Here is a 19,765-nt window from a genome sequence, read left to right as displayed (position 1 = left end):
TCAATCAGACCTCTGTTTAACGAAGTCCTTTTATAGCGAATTATTTTGAATTCCCCTTGGAAGTTACATTTAAAATAGTTTCCACTGAGCGTAGAAAATTTTCATATAGCGAACGGATTAGGAGAGAATTAACTCGGTACGCACTGTTCACATTTCTGGCCTTCAGGCAATTTAGGAGATTAGGGCTGCTGCGCGAATTAAGAGAACTAAAGGGATTACCATTCTACAACTTAGTGGTAATTGGTAAAACCTATCCGACCACCTGTCGCACATATGAAGTCATGCTGGTCAAGAGTGAGCAGATCAAGGTGTATTCCCAATGGGCTCTGGCCCACCTTCTACTGTAGTGGTGTCCAACCTTCCACATACATGCAACAAGATATGGAAAATGTAACACACTGATTCTTCAGTGTGTTACATTTTTTCAACGCATGTAAAAGCATGTAAAAGTAAAATTTAAAATATTCGAAACTTTTATTAAGTACAATACACAATTACATTTACTGGACAAAACATTTCATTATAAAATGTTTTTGATAATGAACAAAGTTTAAAATGCTGTTTTAGTTCGCTTTCCTTGCGGGCCGTAGGTTGGACACCGCTAGGAATCAACTGTAAGTGCCTCCCACCGAGAATTAGAAAAACGATTTTCTTTTACCCCGACAAATAATCATCTGTTATTTTGTGGAAGTGCCGTTATCCACATTTTTCTGAAAATTTTCCCTATCTCTGTTTACATGGTCACAGCACCTGAATATCTGAATGACACCAATATTTTGGATAATTTCAAAAAAAAAAGAAAAGAAAAAAATTCAAATTTAAGAACTAGTGACAATACCGATGATGAGAGAAGTAAAACGAGGACAACGAAGGTATCAATTCTTCTAAACATCAATTGTTAGCATTGGTGAAAATTATGTTAGAAAATTGTCAATTAAGTTACAGTTAAATGCAATTCGAGGATTTTGGGGATACTTAATTGATAAGAAGGTTTCGGAAGACTTGAAGCATTTGATGAACGCTCTGAGTACGATACCAATTTCACTGAGTGAATGTGAACGAGGACTTTCACAAATGAATCTGATCGCCAGCCCAACCAGCACTTTGTTGATGACAAAAACAGTTTCTTCACTACTGTTTCTTAAAACTATAGGCCCATCGCTAACCCACTTCGATCCAGAAAAATATGTCAATTCATGGCTGCTTCGGAAACGTCATTCAGCAACTGACAACACACAAAGAGGAAGAAAAGAAGTCGGCATAGGGTGTCCGATGAGAACTTAGAATATTTTTAGAATATTCCAAATTTTCATTTGGAATATTCTAAAAAAACTTTATTATGAAATTATTTTTACTTATGTTATTATTTTTTACTTATTTTACTCACATTTTACTTATTTTTTTATATACTTGAATAAGAAATTTATGCTTAATAAACTGTGTTCATATACTTAATTCATTGTTCTTATTCTAAAAACATTACTACTAAAGTAACAGTATCAGGGAAAAAAAAAATTAGAGTACTTTTCATATCCTTTTAATTTTCAATTTTTCCTGATAGCAAAGAATCAGTACTGGCACCTATTTTTTTTTACAAAAAAAGCACTAATTATAGGTATCCATATTTACTGCTTCTTAGTGGGAGCTGAATCGGTTTTCAGTTTTGTAGTATCTGATGATCTATGTGGTTCAGTTAGCGGAACTGTGATTGGAGTGTTATTGGCTCTGTCTGCTACCTTTTGCTCCTTAGGAGATTGTTTCATTGACAATGACAGCATAGATTGGGCCCAATCTACAATAGATATGGTTGGGGGAACAGAAACTTTGGTTTGTGTGTTGCCGTAGATTGATATTTTTTTCATTGCTGTTGCATATGTGTTCTTGGGTGCATTGAGCATAATTTGTTTCTTGCCTCTTGATACGTAACTTTTCGTTCTACCCTATACTTTTGAATTTACTTCCCTGTTTTCCAGAGATCACATGATTTTGAATAGGCTGGGTGCGCCTTTGAAATTAAGACAGTGTGAGGTCTTAGCATCAGAGTCTGTCTGTGAGTGTTCTTTGGAACCACAATTTGTACAGACTGGATCTCCTCTACAAGCCATTTGTGAGTGGCCAAATTTTTGGTACTTGTAGAACCTTATAGGATTCGGAATGAAAGGCCATACTTGACAATTGAGATACCCAGCTTTGACACTAGATGGTAATATTGGTGTTCTGAATGTTAGAATGATGTTGCGGGTGGGAATTAGATCTCCATCTCTCCTGATTGTGATGCATTTGGCTTGTATAACTTTTTGATGTTTAAGTTCCTGGACCAGTTCAGCTTCTGTTATGTTCATCAGTTCCCACTCTGCAATTACTCCCTTGGAGGTATTTAAGATTGCATGTGGGGCGACCTGTATGGGTAGTCCTCTAAATGTTGTTAATTTCAGCAAAGTCTCAGAATGTGCACAAGTTGCGGTTTCCACCAATAGGTCACCGGAGCCGACCGGCTAGCCGAGTGGGTAAAGTACCTGCCCGGCAACCCAAAGGTCGCGGGTTCGATTCCCGCCTCGGGCTTGGATCAAAGTACTGCAAAAACCTTGGGAGGTGCAATATGGCCACAGAAGCCGATGCGCCAACAACTACCAAATCAAAAAAAAAAAAAAAAAGGTCACCGGATCTGAGTCTTCTCACCATTCTGGGTGAGCCCACCACATTTTCTAGACATTTCTGTATAAGAAATGGTGATAGAGTGCTAATAGATTTGTCTGAAAGAGAATGCAAAATAAGGAATGAGGGGCATTCCTGTTGATCTGTGTCCTTCCACAATCTTTTTGTCTTTGTTCCATCATATGCAATTTCACGGTCAGCATCGTTGACAGTACTAGATAGCACCTAGACTGCTCAAGAGCAGGGTAGTCATCATAATCCATTGTTAGCTACTTTTTGTCCTGGGGGTTAACTTTCCCTCCCAGGTTTCCGGCCCTGCCACGGGGAGGCAGGAGCAGTGCCGCAAGGAGGCCAAGCGGTTAGAAGGGTTAGTTGTTAGTAAAGAATGTAATATATATATACAGTATAACAAAAAAGAAAGGTGAGTTTTCTCTCTCTGTTCTTACTTGAGACTTTCCAAGTGGAGAACTGATTTATAAATGAACTGCTGATAGAAAACAATATAACTTAAATAGAACTTTTATCTCTGAGAATCTTGCTATTTAATTCACACTATAAATGCTTGACCTCGAATTCGCTTGGTACCCGGGGCCTTGAAATGCTATGCTCTTCCCTTCACTCACTGAAATCTTGTAGTACCTGATGAGATGTGGTCCCAGTAGATGAAATTCAGTTTTTATAATTACTTGGGAAATTTGTTTGGCTCATAATTAGTTTCTGATTTGGGGAGTTTATTTTTCAAAATTTTCCACTCTATAAATGCATGTGGCAGACAAAACAAGGCAGTTTTAGCAAGAAAAAAGTAGCTGTTCATTGGGGTACTCAAAAATTCCTTTCACAAATGAAGTAGTAAATGCAATATTAAAATATCAATTACTTCAGTAATCTCTAAGCACATCAACTTACTTAGATGATCAACAGAATATGGAGGATAATCGTGATATGATGCACAGTAAAGAAACTTTTGTAAACGATGTACCATACTACTGGTTATATCTAGACATGCAGGACCTAACACAATTCTACACAGGGCTCTCTCTTCCCAGTTGCTAGATTCCAGGAATGAAGAAGTTAATTCTGATACTTTATCTGAAATGAAACAGATTTATTACAAACATTTAAAACATTGAGAGATAAATGAACTAAAATCAAAAAACATGCAAAATCACAATAAAATATACAGAGTGGTCATTTAAATATTTATATTCTATATTATCTCTTAAACAGTGATCATTGAGGTGATAGTAGTTGAAGTAATAATAGGTAGTTCCAAATTTTTGCAACCCAACAAAAAAGCTAATTTCTCTCATTTTGTTGACAATATGAGCTAAATGATTTTGTGAAAAGCGAGAAGAATGTGGAAGAGAAATTGTCAAAGCCAAATATAAAAAAAGGCAGCTAGGATGGATGGGATTTATTCAATTACATTAAGGGAAGGCAGCAATAGGAGTAAGCAAACCATTAGCCATAGTTATGAGAGGATACCTCAACTTAGGAGAAGTCCCTAAAGACCAAAGATATGAAAATGTATCCCCAATTCAAAGGGGAGAGATCAAAGAGTGACATGAGTAATTACACTAGCCAACATGATTTTTATCTCCAAGAACTTAAATGCTGTTTTTAACCAATTTTCATAACTAGATTTTGAAAATCACCATGTTTAGTTTCACATGTCACAGTTATTAAATATAGAGGAAGTTACGTTTTACCAAAATATGCCAATTTCGCATAATCTAGTCAGTAATGCATGACATACTGATTTATTTTAAGAGATATAAGCTAATTCTTTTAATTTGAGCAATTGATTCTGGCCTCTGTTTTCCTATGATTGTTAGGTTCAAATTCCAATGCAACAATTTACAATTTGAGCATGTCACAATCAGTTAATACTTGGAAAACCTTGGCACAGCCTAGGTTTTCCAAGTATTAACTGATTGTGACATGTTCTCAGGGTTGTAAAATCTATCCTCCAAACATAACCAACTCCTCAAGAGTAGAGGGTGCAGCCCGCAACCCTTGTAGTAGCAGTAAAATAATTTCCAGCTCTACCTGCCAATTCACAAATATTTTTTTCTTTTAGTGTTTTCACACAAGTAGAATTAGTAAGGCCACATTTGTGTACTGTGTAGAGATAAAAATTGAATTTATGTTGTTTTTATATCGTAGTGTTCAAAACTGAATTTATGTTTTCAGAAATTCATTTAGTGCTACAATGAATAAGCAGACACATAGGAAGTGTATCAATCATCCAGACAATTTTTGTTATGTTTGTGGATGGTTTACCCCAAAGACCCAAATGAAAAATATCTATGACATTACAAAACTTTCGTATTCTTTTTATTTTGGATATAAAATTGGTGATCAAGACAAACCTTGGGCACCGCACACCTGTACAACAAACCTTAGGAAGCGGTTAAACGGCAAACTCAAAGCATTACCTTTTGTAGTCCCTATGGTTTGGTAAGAACCATCTATCACATTAATGATTGCAATTTCTGTATGACAAATATATCTGGTATGGTTAAAAAAAGTAAACACGCTATAATATATCCATATATACCTTCTGCAATTCGGCCCATTCCACACAGTGATGATTTGCCAATACCCGTGTCTCCCCTCCCAAAACTTTATAACAGTAGTGGGAAAGATAATAGTGATCAAATTCAAGTTGAAGATTCCCCAGAAGCCTCCACTTCACAAGATGTTGACTATCAGCCTGTAAGTTCAGGTAGTGAGGTACATTTAATCAATGAAGATGAGTTGAATGATTTGGTTCGAGACTTAAATTTGCCCAAAGAACAAGCTGAACTGTTAGGTTCTAGGTTACAGCAGTGGAATATACTCGCAGCAGGAACAAAGATTTCAGTGTTTCGAAAAAGACATGAAAGGTTTTCGAAATATTTTGCAATGGATGACAGTACAGTCAGTCCTCGTATAACAAGTGTTTACACTACACGAATTCGATCATACACGATTTATAAATAGGGGAATGATATCGTATATAACACAAACCAAATTCGCTTATGCATGATTCGCCTTTGTGTTTACAAGAAATGGCAGTCGAACGCAACACGATAGGAATGAAGAGAAGATTCTGAAAATGTATTTATGTTTTTTATATCAGTGAAGGGGGAAACACATTTCACCATAATAATGTAAAAACCAACACAATTCCAGCTATCGGTATAATCGCAAATGCAATTAGATCGAGTTTACTACCAGTTTATAACAGATTCCACTAGCAGAAACGCAACTGGAAATTGTTTTTATTGTTTTATGGTAGTAACCCCTAGAAATGTGCTTTATTAAAATGTGAGGTGTTAATCTCTGCCTTTACGGTGTTGTTTATTCAGTTGCTACACATGCGCAGCTTTGTTTATGTGTATCAAGCGTGCCTCCTCGTTTTGTAATTGTGCTTTGTTCCCTAAAAATGAGTAAAATACTTAAAAGGTGTGAAAAGGAAGCGTCCTGGTGAAGATACTGCAGATTCAGAGAGAAAAAGAAAAGCAATATCGATAAACAGAGGCGGACTGGATCAAAAATTCTTACCCGGGAAAATTTATAGTGGCCTCATACTATGGTTTATGGCCAAAATCACACCGGCCTCCGGCCCACCGGGGTTTCCCCGGTAAGGCTTATGGCCAGTCCGCCTCTGTCGATAGAGAAAAAATATGAAATTGTGAAACGCTTTGAGCGAAATGAAAGACCGTGTGATATTGCACATGCTACAGACCTAAATGAGGCAACGCCGAGAATTAGAAAGAATGCAGAGAAAATAAAAACAACTTTCATAGCAGGAATAACTCAAAGTGTAATTAAAATCCATTAGATTAAGACACAAAGAATTGGAAGAGATGGAACGCCTGTCATCTGTTTGGATAGAAAATCAAACAAAAAACAAGTTTGCGTACGATAGAAGTAAAAGCATTAGCAATATTTTATTACGTAATAGTAATAAAATGCGTAAGTATTTTATTACGATTATTTATTGTGTTTGGTAATGTTTTGGTTACAAATGTGTGTTCAATCTTGGGTGGTCGGCACCTAACCCCATTTTTCCCATAGGGCCTGTTGTTTATATTGAACGATTTTGCATTGCACGAGGGTTTCTAGGAACGCAACTATCGTGCTATACGAGAACTGACTGTATGTGATTTTGCAAAGACATTATTGGACTTCTGAAAGAACTAGGTGGCGTGTATAAGTCAGATGAATGGCGTTTATTCATAGATGCCTCAAAATTTAGTTTAAAAGCAGCTTTGCTTTTAAACTTAATTTTGGCAATGAATTTCCATCATTTCCTGTGTTTCATTCAGTTGGACTTAAAGAAAGTCATGAAAGCATGTCTAAGGTTCTAAATGCTATAAAATACCAGGATTATGGTTGGAACATAAGCAGTGATCTTAAGGTTATTGATTTGCAGGTGGGTTTCACAAAATATTGTTTTTTGTGTTCGTGGGACAGCCGTGCAACAGAAGAACATTATGTTGTGCAACGATGGGACAAGCAGGAAGAGTTCATACCAGGACAATGTATGTAAAATATATTCCTTTAGTGTAATCAAACAAGGTTCTTCTTCCACCCACCCCTGCACATAAAACTTGGATTAATGAAAAATTTTGTGAAGGGACTAGATAGAGAAGGTAATAGATTTGTATATTGAGAAGTGTTTCCTAATTTAACATATGCCAAACTTAAGAAAGGAATTTTCGTAGGACCCCAAATTAGGAAACCCATGACAGATGATGTGTTTGAAACCCAGTTAAAAGAGATTGAATTGGCAGCTTGGATCCTTCAATTCAGTAGTACATGGTTTTTTGGGTAATAGGAAAGAAGAAAACTGTGAAATGTTGGTGTCTAATTTACTTGAGTGCTACAAAAGCATAGGATGTCGACAGTGGTGAGCTGTGAATATTTTAACAATGGACTCGCAGTTTTTCCAACTTTCTACAGAGTAAATTTGATCGGTCACGGAAGTGACATCATCCGTAGCTTCCACCAGAGGTGCTTCCCACGCTCACAGTACTAGTAGCTTGATTAGAGCATGTGATGCATTTTTTGTGACCAGTATGATATCTCGAGTCAGGGGTGGATTTAGGGGGTAGACAGATGCAGCTTATTATCACCTTAACCATGCGTATAAGTGAATGTGTAAAACGTTCCTAGGTCTACCTAGAAAAAAAAAAAAAAACACAAAAACCTGGTTGTCATGCCTCGCCTTACGATGATAACTGGATGATAACTCGATGACAGTGGCTGGAGTTCTAACCTTTTAGGATTTTTGAATAGTATGATGTCACAATTATGCTTCCTGAAGTTACTACTGCAGTAAGTATGACTGCAACAATACAAATATTTGTCAACAATTTCTATTTTCGTTACATTACATTGTTAGGTGCCCCTAACAGCTGCGTATGTCGCTTCAGCTACAATATCGGTACATCAGTCGGTGCTAGTTTACAGAGATATTTAGATACGTTGCACTCGCAAGTGTACATCTCTTTACAGAGATGTACATCTCTTCTCTAGTTTACAGAGATATTTAGATACGTTGCACTCGCAAGTATACATCTCTTACTTTAGTTATCATAAATCCATTGTATCTTGTCTTCCAGAAATTATGAAAATGTGTGAATGATCAATAAAATATTTACAATAAAAAAGCTCTTTTATTTCGTAATTGATACATAAAAATCAAATACCTAAAAGAATTGTGAAGGTTGTTTCGCATAAACCATCTACAACGCGTGCTTGACACACGCACAACTTTTTTATTTGTCTTTTTTTTAACAACTAGGGAAATATAATGGATACATTTTTTTAATGATAAAATTTTAATATTGCGAATAAAAAATAACACGAAATATTTCCCATATCACAAATAACATAAAAACTATCACAAAACATTCCACAAAACATTCCCCGTGTATTTGTCCCAATTAAACGGGGCAGCCGTTTATTTGGGACAAATCTTAAAGAACAGAATCCAATCGAGAAAATAGCTAGGGTTTACTTCGCTTAATTGGAACAACATGCTGTTTAATCGGAGCAGGAGACCGTGGCACTCAAGATTACCCTACGATTGTCTCCGACCATACCATGTGGTTCGGTCGGATTTCTGGAGGTCACAACCATAAAACAATAAAAACAATTAGCAGTCCCCTGTTTATTGGGCTTTTCTGTCAGTGCTTCATCACATAAAAAATTTATTTTCAGAATCTGCTCTTCGTTCCTATTTTTTAAGCTTTGCAATTTGTTACTCCGTTCTCACTTGGCCGTATCGTGCTACTTGCAATTTATGTGTGCCGGGTTCTTTGTTATTGATTGCTCATCTCTTTTACTGTTTTAAATTTTAACCCACACCCACAAATGTTAGTGAAAAGAAATGTCAACTAGTTAGTATGTACATATTACAGTACGTATTAATTAAGCTATGCACGTAAGCGTAAATTTATTTTTATTTTGCTAACCTGTGGAAAATATTCTTCCTATTTTCACGTATCATTTAATTTTTTAATTGGTAACGTAATAAGGTGTAAAATTGTACTTAATACAGTATACTTTTATAGCCTGTGGATAATATTCCTCCTATTTTTGCTAATTAGAATTGCTGTTTAATAGAATTAAACTTCAATTCACAAACATGATCACAACTAGCACTTACTCCGCATAACTGGGGCAGCCGCTTAATCGGGCCAAAATGCACTAGTCCCGATGTGTCCCAAATAACCGGAATCGACTGTATTACATAAAAAACAAACTTTCTAGAAAAAGTAACAAAACAATCACAGATTACATGAAAAAAAATTATTTTCCAAATATTCAAGAAAAATTTATTCTACAAACTGCCATATGCAATTTGCTTTTTTATTAATATTTGTTGTTGATCTTCTGCTTTGCTCAATAGCTGAGCGATGATTACAAAGGAATGATTTGACATAACGATCCGGATCAAATTGAAGCAAAATTTTTTCATTTAGATGTATGGTCATCATAATGAAAGCTTGCTCAGCTTCAGCACTGCTAATCGCAATGGTTTCAAAGATATTTCTGGCTTTCTTAATTGAAAATGGAATTTCACTTGATTTTAAAGATAAACTGTCTTTGACAAAATCTCTGAAATCATTAATTTTTATTTCATATTTTATCGGAAAACAAATTTCTTATTCGTTTTTCACCGTCTTGCCACTGAGACGAAAGTTCTTTTTTCATATTCCATGATTTCCGGTAGCATATGTTTAAAATTTCTTTCAATGGTATCATTATTTTCTTTATTTAATTTAAAATCACTCTGTTGCATCAATAACTTAACCTTTAAGGATAAAACAATGCATTTAATAACTTGTCACGAGGTAATTTTTTAAATTTGTTCTTATTTCGAATTTGATTCCTTCAAATTTCTTTCCACTTCAACATGCTATCAATTTTAGCTTCATAATTTCCTTCAGAATTTTTCAAATTAGCAATAGCATTGATAGTTCAAATTATTAATTTATATGCTTTTACCATTGTGATTCTGTAAAGCTTCTGAAAGGTAAGAGAGCTACTGCAGGATGTCGATCATTAATGCTAAATGGTTAAGAAATTCCAAATTTAAAAGTCGATTTAATAATCCTGAATATTTAACTTCTAATTCAAAATGTTTGCACAAAGCGGGACAATTCCTCCAACCCGCAATTGCTGTCCACAAGCTACAACCTGCCCATTGTGGCCCGAACACACGACCGATCTTTATAGTTTCCACATCAAGTTCTTTAGCAATCATCCTTAATTCGTGCTAGTTTTTTGGAGATTGGTAATACAGTTTTTTTTTTTTTTTTTTAAATTATTGCCTGTATGCCATTATATTTTAGAACATTTTCTACACAGTGAAAGGCTCAACAAATTTTCAAAATCTGGCAACATTTCATCTTCGTAAAATTTATATAATGTCTTAGTTGCCTCAACCCCCCCCCACTATGTTGCTACTCTCACTAGTTCTTTGAATACAGTGCAAAATGTTGGAATCACACAGATACTCAGCTACTGTGACCAAGTAAACATAGATGGGAGAAATTTACTGGAAGGCATGGATCACTCACTTCTCCAAAAAACATGACTTCTTATAGGAGCAAAGGGGAACCACAACACAGGTTGACCAGAGGCTATTATCAGTGTCGGGAATCTTCTTATCCTCTGACTGTCTATGGAAAGCAGATTGATGAGTGCAACTTCTCGGTATGTGACTGCCCAGGTTTTATGGACACCACTAACATTGTGAAATTTATGTGTTAATTCCTGCTTTCTAATTAACTAAATTGCCTAAAGGCCAGAGGTGAGAACAATGCAAACAAAGTCGTCTCTCCTAATCCATTTGACGCCTCCATAGCCAGGTGGGCAGGAGCAGCAGTGCGTAGCATACGCTTCTTGATTAGACTGGGGTTCGAGCCTGTGACTACCAAATACGGAGGATGCAGAAAGGTCAGGGAATGACCACCACATATGCCCGGAGCAATATGGCCTCAGTTGCTAATACTCCTAAAAACCAAATAACAACATCCGTTCATTATACGGAAATTTTCTTCTTTCAACGGAAACTATTTTAAATGTAATTACCAAGGGGAACCAAAAAAATTCGCTATAAAGAAATTTGTTAAACAGAAGTACGACTGTAATTAAATCAAAAATGAAGCAATTTTAAAATACCTAACCAATCGATTGTGCCATTAAAATACTTAGAATGGGGACCCCGCTTGCCCAACCGTAGTTTCGGCTCTGGATACTCAATAATTGCATTCAGGATTTCATTTGTAAAATAAATTGGAGGCATTGGAGGCAAATTGGTGCTATGGATAAAGGGGTGGTTGACGGGGAGAAGAGAGAGAGTGGTAATCAATGGACACTGCTCATCGTGAACTAATGTTATTAGTGGAGTCCCTCAGGGTTCAGTGTTGGGTCCATTATACTCAATAATCTGTATTTATAAATAATATTGATGATGGTATATCAAGCTTAATGTCCAAGTTTGCAGACGATACAAAGGTTGGCAGGGTTGTTAAGGACACTACTGATGCTATGCTGCTGCAACAGGATCTGGAAAGGTTGAGCAGATGGGCTGAGAGGTGGCAAATGAAGTTTGACATTGACAAATGTAAAGTACTACATATGGGAAACAGCAACCCCAAAGCAACGTTTTTTTTTTTGTTTTTTTTTGTGTTAGTTGTTGGCACATCAGCTTCTATGGCCATATTGCACCTCCCAAAGTTTTTGCATTTTACTATGATCCAAGCCCGAGGCGGGAATTGAACCTGCGATCTTTGGGTTGCCTGGCAGGCACTTTACCTACCTGGCTAGCCCGGTCGGCCGAGAGCAACGTATCAACTCTGTGGTACTACACTGACATTGGTAGAGAATGAAAAGGACCTGGGGGTAATTGTGCAGGCAGATATGAAGTTCTCTGAGCAGTGCAGACGGGCTGCAACAGTAGCTCATGGTGTCTTGTCAATGATATACAAGAATTTTTCTAGCAGGGATAAGGAGGTGATTATTCCCTTGTATAAGGCAATGGTCAGGCCACACCTTGAGTACTGTATACAGGTCTGGAGGCCTCATTTCAAGAAGGATGTAGAGCTGCTGGAACGAGTACAGAGAAGGGCAACAAGATTAGTGAATGGAACAAAGGGTTGCTCTTACAAAGAAAGGCTTAAGTTTTGCAAATTACAGTGTCTGGAGACTAGGCACCAGTGAGGTGATCTGATAGAGGTGTATAAAGCCTTGAATGGATTGAGCATGCTCAATGCTCTTGCTCAGAATAATCACCTGAGAGGGCATAAATTCAAATTGAGGAAAGACAGATGTAGGATAGATGTGCAGAAATTTGCCTTTAGCCAGCAGGTAGTTGGTTGGTGGAACAGACTTCTATCCCTTGTTGTGGAGGTTGATAGCCTAAATAAATTTAAGGCTCAGCTGGACAGGTATTTCGAGCGAATGAAGGGATGAAGTGGAAGTTTTTTTTTTTTTTTTTTGGCTGATGCTGCATAAGCTTGCTTTCTTGCATCATATGCCTCTACTAATGCTAAATGATCGTCTCAACAATGGGCTCTTGCGAGCCCACCATAGCTCACCACTGGATGTCGAATGTCATTGAAAATTCATTTTCTTCATTCCCATCTCAAATTTTTCCCCAAAAATTTGGGAGATATGAGTGATGAACAAGGGGAGCAGTTTCATCAAGATATTTCCACGATGGAAAAGCGGTATCAAGGTCGCTGGGATCCTGTAATGATGGGGGATTACTGCTGGTTTCTTGTGATAGAAGAGTAAGCAGAAATACAAGAGAAAATCCCTTAGTAGCAAACATTTTTAAGGACAATTACAGGTATTCTGATTATATATTATTGGAATATAATATTTCGCGATGATTTATGATATTTACAACAGATGGAAGTCTGTTCCAGCTGTCAACTACCCGTTGGTTAAAGGCAAACTTTCGCACATCTATTCTACGACCGACTTTCCTCAATTTGAATCTATGCCCCTCAGGTTCTTAATCTGAGCAAGCGGAAGTATCCCATCAGCATTCAGCCTGCTCAAACCATTCAAAGCCTTATGCACCTCAATCAGATAACCTCGCAGGTGCCTAGTCTCCAGATACTGCACCTTGCAAAACTTAGGCCTTTCTTCGTAAGCACACTCCTTTGTTCCTCTCACCAATCTTGTTGCCCTTCTCTGTACTCATTCTAGCAACTGTACATCCTTCCTAAAATGAGGCCTCCAGACCTGTGTGCAGTACTCAAAGTGTGGACTGACCATTGCCATATACAACCGGATAATCACCTCCTTGTCTCTGCAAAAAAAATTCCTATATATCATTGACAAAACTCCATGGCCTGCTCTGGCAGGCCATGGAGTTTTGTCAATGATATATAGGATCTCCAGTACATGGGGACCTCCCCTGACTCTAAGGATGCTCCCATAATTATGGCTAAGGGTTTGATTACTTCCCTTGCTGCCTCCTTCATTATAACTGGATAGATTCCATCTGCCCCAGGTGCTTTTTTTTATATTTAACTTCAACAATTTCTCCTCCACTTTGCACTCAGTTATTACAAAATCACTTAGCTCCCTGTTAGAGTTTGATAAACTTCTGGCATTCTCCTTCTTGAATAACTCCTCATGTGTGAACATAGATGCAAAATACTTATTCAGTTTATCAGCTACTTGAGCAGGATCATTAACAGTTGAACCATCTATGTTAAGTGGACCAATCTGATTCATCCCCTTCCTTCTAGAGTTTACATAAGTAAAAAACTCTTTTATGGTCTTCTTTGCATCATTTGCCAAGGATTTCTCGTAATCTGCCTTTGCCTGACTAACCTCCTTTGTGACTTGATTACAGACAAGCTTATATCTGCGGTAGGCTTCTGTGTTGCTTGATAATTTATATGAATCCCATGCATTTTGCTTCTCTGCCATGAGACCCATTAATTCATCTGACATCCATTATCCATTTAGGCCTGAACCTTGAAAAGTATTTCTTGGTTGGTATGAAAAATCTAGTAGCCTCCAAGATTAAGTCCCTGAAGGCTTCCCATTTAGAATTCACGTTGGTAACATCAGTTGATCCCAGTGTATATAATTTAAAACCTGTCTGAGACCACTGTAGTCACCTTTATGAAAACAAAAACCCTTCCCTTTACCGTTGATGGTAGTTACATCTTTAAATAAATCCCAGATCAGTACACTGTGATCTCTGTCATCTAGTTGTTCGGTGACAGTTGCCAGTTAAAGAAGTAATGCAGGACTATCTAGACAGGAATGCAGTTATAGAGCAGTCACAAGATGGATTTGTAAAGAGGGAGGGTGATCTTGTCTGACAAATCTGATTGGACATTATGAAACTAACCAAAGAACTAGATGCAAAAAATAATCCTGATATCATATACTTAGATTTCAGGAAAGCTTTTGATACTGTTTCACATAAAAGACTGCTCTACAAATTGGAGCTGTGTGGTATTAAGGGTACGTTACTGCTCTGGTAAAGGGATGGTTAAGTGGGAGAAGACATGAGGATTGTTGTTGTTATTTAGGAGCATTAGCAACTAAGGCCATATTGCTCCGGGAATATGCGGTGGTCATTCCCTGACCTTTCCGCATCCTCCGTATTTGGTGGTCACGGGCTCGAACCCCGGTCTAATCAAGAAGCGTGTGCTACGCACTGCTGCCCCTTCCCACCTGGCTACAGAGGCGCCAGACATGAGGACTGGGGAACTCCACTAACATTATTAGTGAATTCCCGCAGGGTTCACTAGTAGATACATTGTTGTTTTCTATATTCATTAATGATACTGATGAAGGCACATCAGTCTTAATGTCTAAGTTTGCTGGCAGGGTGGTTAATGACAGTAATCAGGGTAAGCTACTGCAAAAAGATCTAAAAAAAATTAAGCAGATTGGATGAGAAACGGCAACTGTTTAATATAGACAAATGTGAGGTACTGCACATGGGTAGCAGTAATCCCAGATTAAAATACCAACTGTGTGATACTACACTCAGGGTAGTGGAATATGAGAAAGGCCTGAGGGTGCAGTTAGATAGGAGGTTCTTCTCTGAATAATGCAAACAGGCTGGCAGGAAAGTTCGTGGGATTTGCCAGCAGGGATAAGAAGGTGATTATTTCATTGTATAAGGCAATGGTTAGGCCACATCTTCATTACTGCATACAGGTCTAGAAGCCTAATTTTAGGAAGGATGTGGATTTGTTGAAATAGGGGCACAGACAATGGGATTAGTGAGAAGAACAAAAGAATGCTATTACAAGGAAAGGCTTCAGTTCTGCAAATTGTAGCATGTGGAGACTATGCACCTGCAGGAAGATCTGATTGGAATATTTAAGGCTTTGAATGGATTGAGTAAGCTCAATGCTGATTGAATTCTTCCTCTTGCTCATACTATAAGCTGAGGAGGCATAAATTCAAATTGAGGAAGGATGGTTATAGGATAGATGTGTGGAAGTTTGCTTTCAGTCAATGGGGTAATTGACTGTTAGAACAAAACTCCTTCTGGTGTTGTAGAAGTGGGTAGTTTGAATAAATTCAAGGAAGAACTAGACAACCTACTAGAGGGGATAGTCAGGTGATGGAAAGTGGTTTCTTTGGTTTATGATGCATAAGCTTGCTTTCTTACATTGCTTGCCACTACTACTTATACTATTGTTTGTTTGTTATTTGGTTTTTAGGAGCATTAGCAACTAAGGCCATATTGCTCCGGGATATGCGGTGGTCATTCCCTGACCTTTCCGCATTCTCCGTATTTGGTGGTGACGGGCTCGAACCCCGGTCTAATCAAGAAGCGTGTGCTATGCACTGCTGCTCCTTCCCACCTGGCTACGGAGGCGCCTACTTATACTATATGCAATCGTTATAAATCATTGGTGGCAACACTATATATTTCTGCATGAAAAGAACAGTGGTTGTAAGATTCCACTTACAAACACTCATGCACACCAGTTTGTCCATGATGAAGCTATCACGGCATATTCCCTCTGTGAATGTGTGTTTGTGTATAATCAAAAAATATTTTATCAAAAGCCAAATTTGGAGAAAAATAGTCCAATTCTTCAGAAACAAATAAGTCTACAATTTCATTGTTAGTAATCTGTTTTTGCAAAATATGCAGTTTTCATGGCAAAAAAAGAACTTGATGCTCTTCATTGCTAAGAAAAGATAAAGTAGAAGATGATTTTTGGAGAGAGCAATAAATGTTAATCAACATTTATTGCTGTTTCCAAAAAACAGGTATGTCTAAAAGTGTATAATAATAATCCCCAACGTGAAGTAGACGTGGTGTCACACAAATATAAAGAATGCAGAATTTGAATTTGGAGAGTACAATGTGTACAGAAAGGTTAGACAGAATAGGAACAGAGGAGGGTTTATGCTGTTAGTAAAGAAACACAAATTCTAAACAGTGCTTCCAGCTGACGTGGGTGGACAGTGCAATGTTGAGTCAGTTTGGTGCAAAAGCACTGGAAAGCAAAAATGGGGAGTGTGTTATAGGCCTAATGACTCTCATGAGTACAACGAACAACTGTACAGAAAAACAGAGTGGGCCAGTAAATCAGAATGTCATATAATAGAATATTTAAACTTCCCAGATACTGACTAGAACTTGTGGGTTGATCACACACACACACTAGCAAGTCTTCTGTGGGTTTACTGGATGCTTGTTTTCTACAGTAGCATATTCAACAGGCAACCAGAGGGTATAATATTCTTGATCTGATTATCAGCAGTGATTATTTGCACATTAAGAATCGGTAAATAAAGGAACCACTAGGTGCCAGTGATGACAGTGTACTGATGTGGAATTTACTTAAAGATGTAACTACCATTGGGGGTAAAGGGAAGGGTTTTGCTTTCGTAAAGGTAACTACAGTGATCTCAGACAATTTTTAAATTCTATACAGTGGGACCAACTGATGATGTTACCAACAGCAAATACTAAATGGGAAGCATTCAAGGAATTAATTATGGAAGCTACTAGGCTTTTCATAATGACTAACAAATACTGTTCAAATTTTAGGCTTAAGTGGATGTCAGATGAACTAATGAGACTCGTAGCAGAGAAGAAAAATGCATGGGATGCATATAAATTATCAGGTGACACAGAAGCCTATGGCAGATATAAGCTAGTCTATAATCAAGTCACATAGGAGGTTAGGCAAGTGAAGGCAGATTACAAGAAATAGTAGAAAACAGCAGACTTCTTTACTTATCTCAAGTCTAGAAGGAAGGAGATGAATTAGATTGGTCCACTTGATATTAATGTTTCATCTGTTAATGATCCTGCTCAGGTAGCTGACAAACTGAATGAATATTTTGTATCTACTTCACACATAAGGAATTCCATAGGAAAGTGGAGGCAACAAGTTTATCAAATTCTAACTGGGAGGGAGCTAAATGATTTTGTAATAACTGAGAGCAAAGTGAAGGAGAAATTGTTGAATTTAAACATAAGAAAGGCACCTTGGGTGGATGGGATCTAACTAGTTATAGTAGAGGGCACAGCGAAGGAAGTAAGCAAACTCTTAGCCATAATTACGAGAGAAGCCTTGGATTCAGGGGAGGTACCCACAAACTGGAGATGTGCAAATGTTTCCCCAATTCACAAAGGGTGACACAAGTAATTACAGACCTGTTACTTTAACTTCTGTTCTGGGGGAAAATAATGGAATCACTGATTAAAGAAGCATCAGGTTCATCTAGACAAAATTACAGCCATGGTTCAAACAGAGCATGGGTTTGTTAGTTGGAAATCTTGACTGGCCAATTTGATTGGATACTACAATGTAATCACTAAGGAACTGGATGCAAAAAAATAATTTTGATATCATAAAGTTGGATTTCAAGAAAGCTTTTGATATTGTTGCACACGGAAAGCTTTTGATACTGTTGCACATGGAAGACTATAAATAACATAAATTCAAATTAAGGAAAGACAGTTACAGAATAGATGTGTGAAAATTTGCCTTTATCCAGCAGGTGGTTGATTGCTGGAACAAACTTTCATCTGTTGTTGTGGAAAGTGATAGCTTAAATAAATTGAAGGAAGAACTGGATGCACTTTTGGAGCAAATGGATAGGCGAAATGGGAAGGGTTTTTTTTTTTTTTTTTGGCTGATGCTGTATAAACTTGCTTTCTTACATCATATGCCTTACTAATGCTAATACTAATTGACAGCCAATATGTAAAATGACATTACAAACATAGAAATTCAAACATTACAAATATAGAAATTCAAACATTACAAACATAGAAATTCAAACATTACAAAAGGTGTTACGGAATATGGCAAAAAGAATCTCTCAGAGTAGTCAAGAAGAAGAAAGTGAAAATTTTAAACATTTATTACAATTTGTTATAATTATTTATTATTACAATTTGATAGCAAGGAATAAATTTTAATTACTAATATTTGGGTTGTGAATCATCCTATATAATCAAGCTAATGGTTTGCTTTCCTATAATGCAAAATTGGTGCTGTAATAAAATTTGTACATTTTCAAATTTAGGAGAGATATAAGAAAAAAATGTCAGTTGTAAGTTACAGATCCATTGGGCAACAATTTTTGTACAATAAATAGTTTCTTAGCTAATGAAATTTAAAAATTAACAGCATCATAGCTGCAGTATGATAAATTTTGGTACAGTAAAACTTCAAGAACTTTTTTGAAATTTTTCAGAAAAAAAAAAACCTTTTGAGTTTTTTTACTTCAACTGTTGTAAATTAAGTTATATATGATCATAAGAACTTGGCCATAATTCCCAAAGCAGCTTATTTCCCAATATCAATCAAATTTTTGTACACTGGCATACAAAACTTAAGGACCAACACTATTTCTAAAGGTTACAACCACAAAATCAAACGAAACAGTCTGTGGCGATTTGCATAACTGTGGCCATTAAGTAGAAAGCTGGTGAGCATGCAAAAATTTGATCGTGATTTGAGGGCTCACATAAACAGATAAAAGCAGCAGTTCAGCAGTTATGTGCAAATTACCGAATGGTGAGTGAGCACAATTGTTACAGATGTTCGATTGGTTTCATACGTTGCTACAGCCAATGAAATAGCCAGTAGACAACATCTGGATGACTTTACCCGTGATCGAATAATTGGGAAGCTCGAGGACGGACGAAGTGCAAAAAGTGTAGTTGCAGAGTTCGGTATCGCCCACAGCATCATCTCGCGTGTGTGGTCTTCAGAATGACAGGTACAGCTGTTTGAAGGCCCATTGGTGGTCGTCCACAAAAAACAATGCCCGATGATTACCGCTATATACTTCTACATGCTAAGCGGTACCGACACCAGAGAGCGGGAGCCATTGCAAACCAGCTGCACATGAGCACAGGATATCACGGTTTACTGTGGCCAGGCGACTCCACAAAGGTGGACTGTTTGCCTGATGGCCAGTTCGTTGTGTCCCTTTAACACCTGCCCATCGGAGACACTGATTACAGTGGTGCATCGAACACAAAAACTGGACAGCAGCGCAATGGGGTAAGGTACTCTTTACTGATGAGAGTAGATTCAGTCTCAGCAGTGATTCTGGACGTCAGCTAATTTGGTGA

The 19,765-nt window shown here is 37.3% G+C and overlaps 1 protein-coding gene across 2 annotated transcripts in view; it reads right to left on the bottom strand.

Moving 5' to 3' along the window:
- The window catches only part of Vps13B (vacuolar protein sorting 13B), a 965,007-nt gene that overhangs the window by 827,505 nt on the left and 117,737 nt on the right, over window positions 1-19,765 (bottom strand). For both annotated transcript variants that reach the window (XM_090386413.1, XM_090386414.1), the window contains exon 7: window positions 3,562-3,744. In XM_090386413.1, the coding sequence (XP_090242539.1) occupies window positions 3,562-3,744 (183 nt within the window). The remainder of the gene's footprint in view (window positions 1-3,561; window positions 3,745-19,765) is intronic.

The sequence above is a fragment of the Mastigoproctus giganteus genome, chromosome 12 (genome assembly GCF_048544385.1).
Source record: "Mastigoproctus giganteus isolate SK-2022 chromosome 12, ASM4854438v1, whole genome shotgun sequence".
NCBI lineage: Eukaryota > Metazoa > Arthropoda > Arachnida > Uropygi > Thelyphonidae > Mastigoproctus > Mastigoproctus giganteus.
The sequence above is the reverse complement of the archived record's forward strand: the minus strand, read 5'-3'. Positions and strand labels throughout refer to the sequence as shown.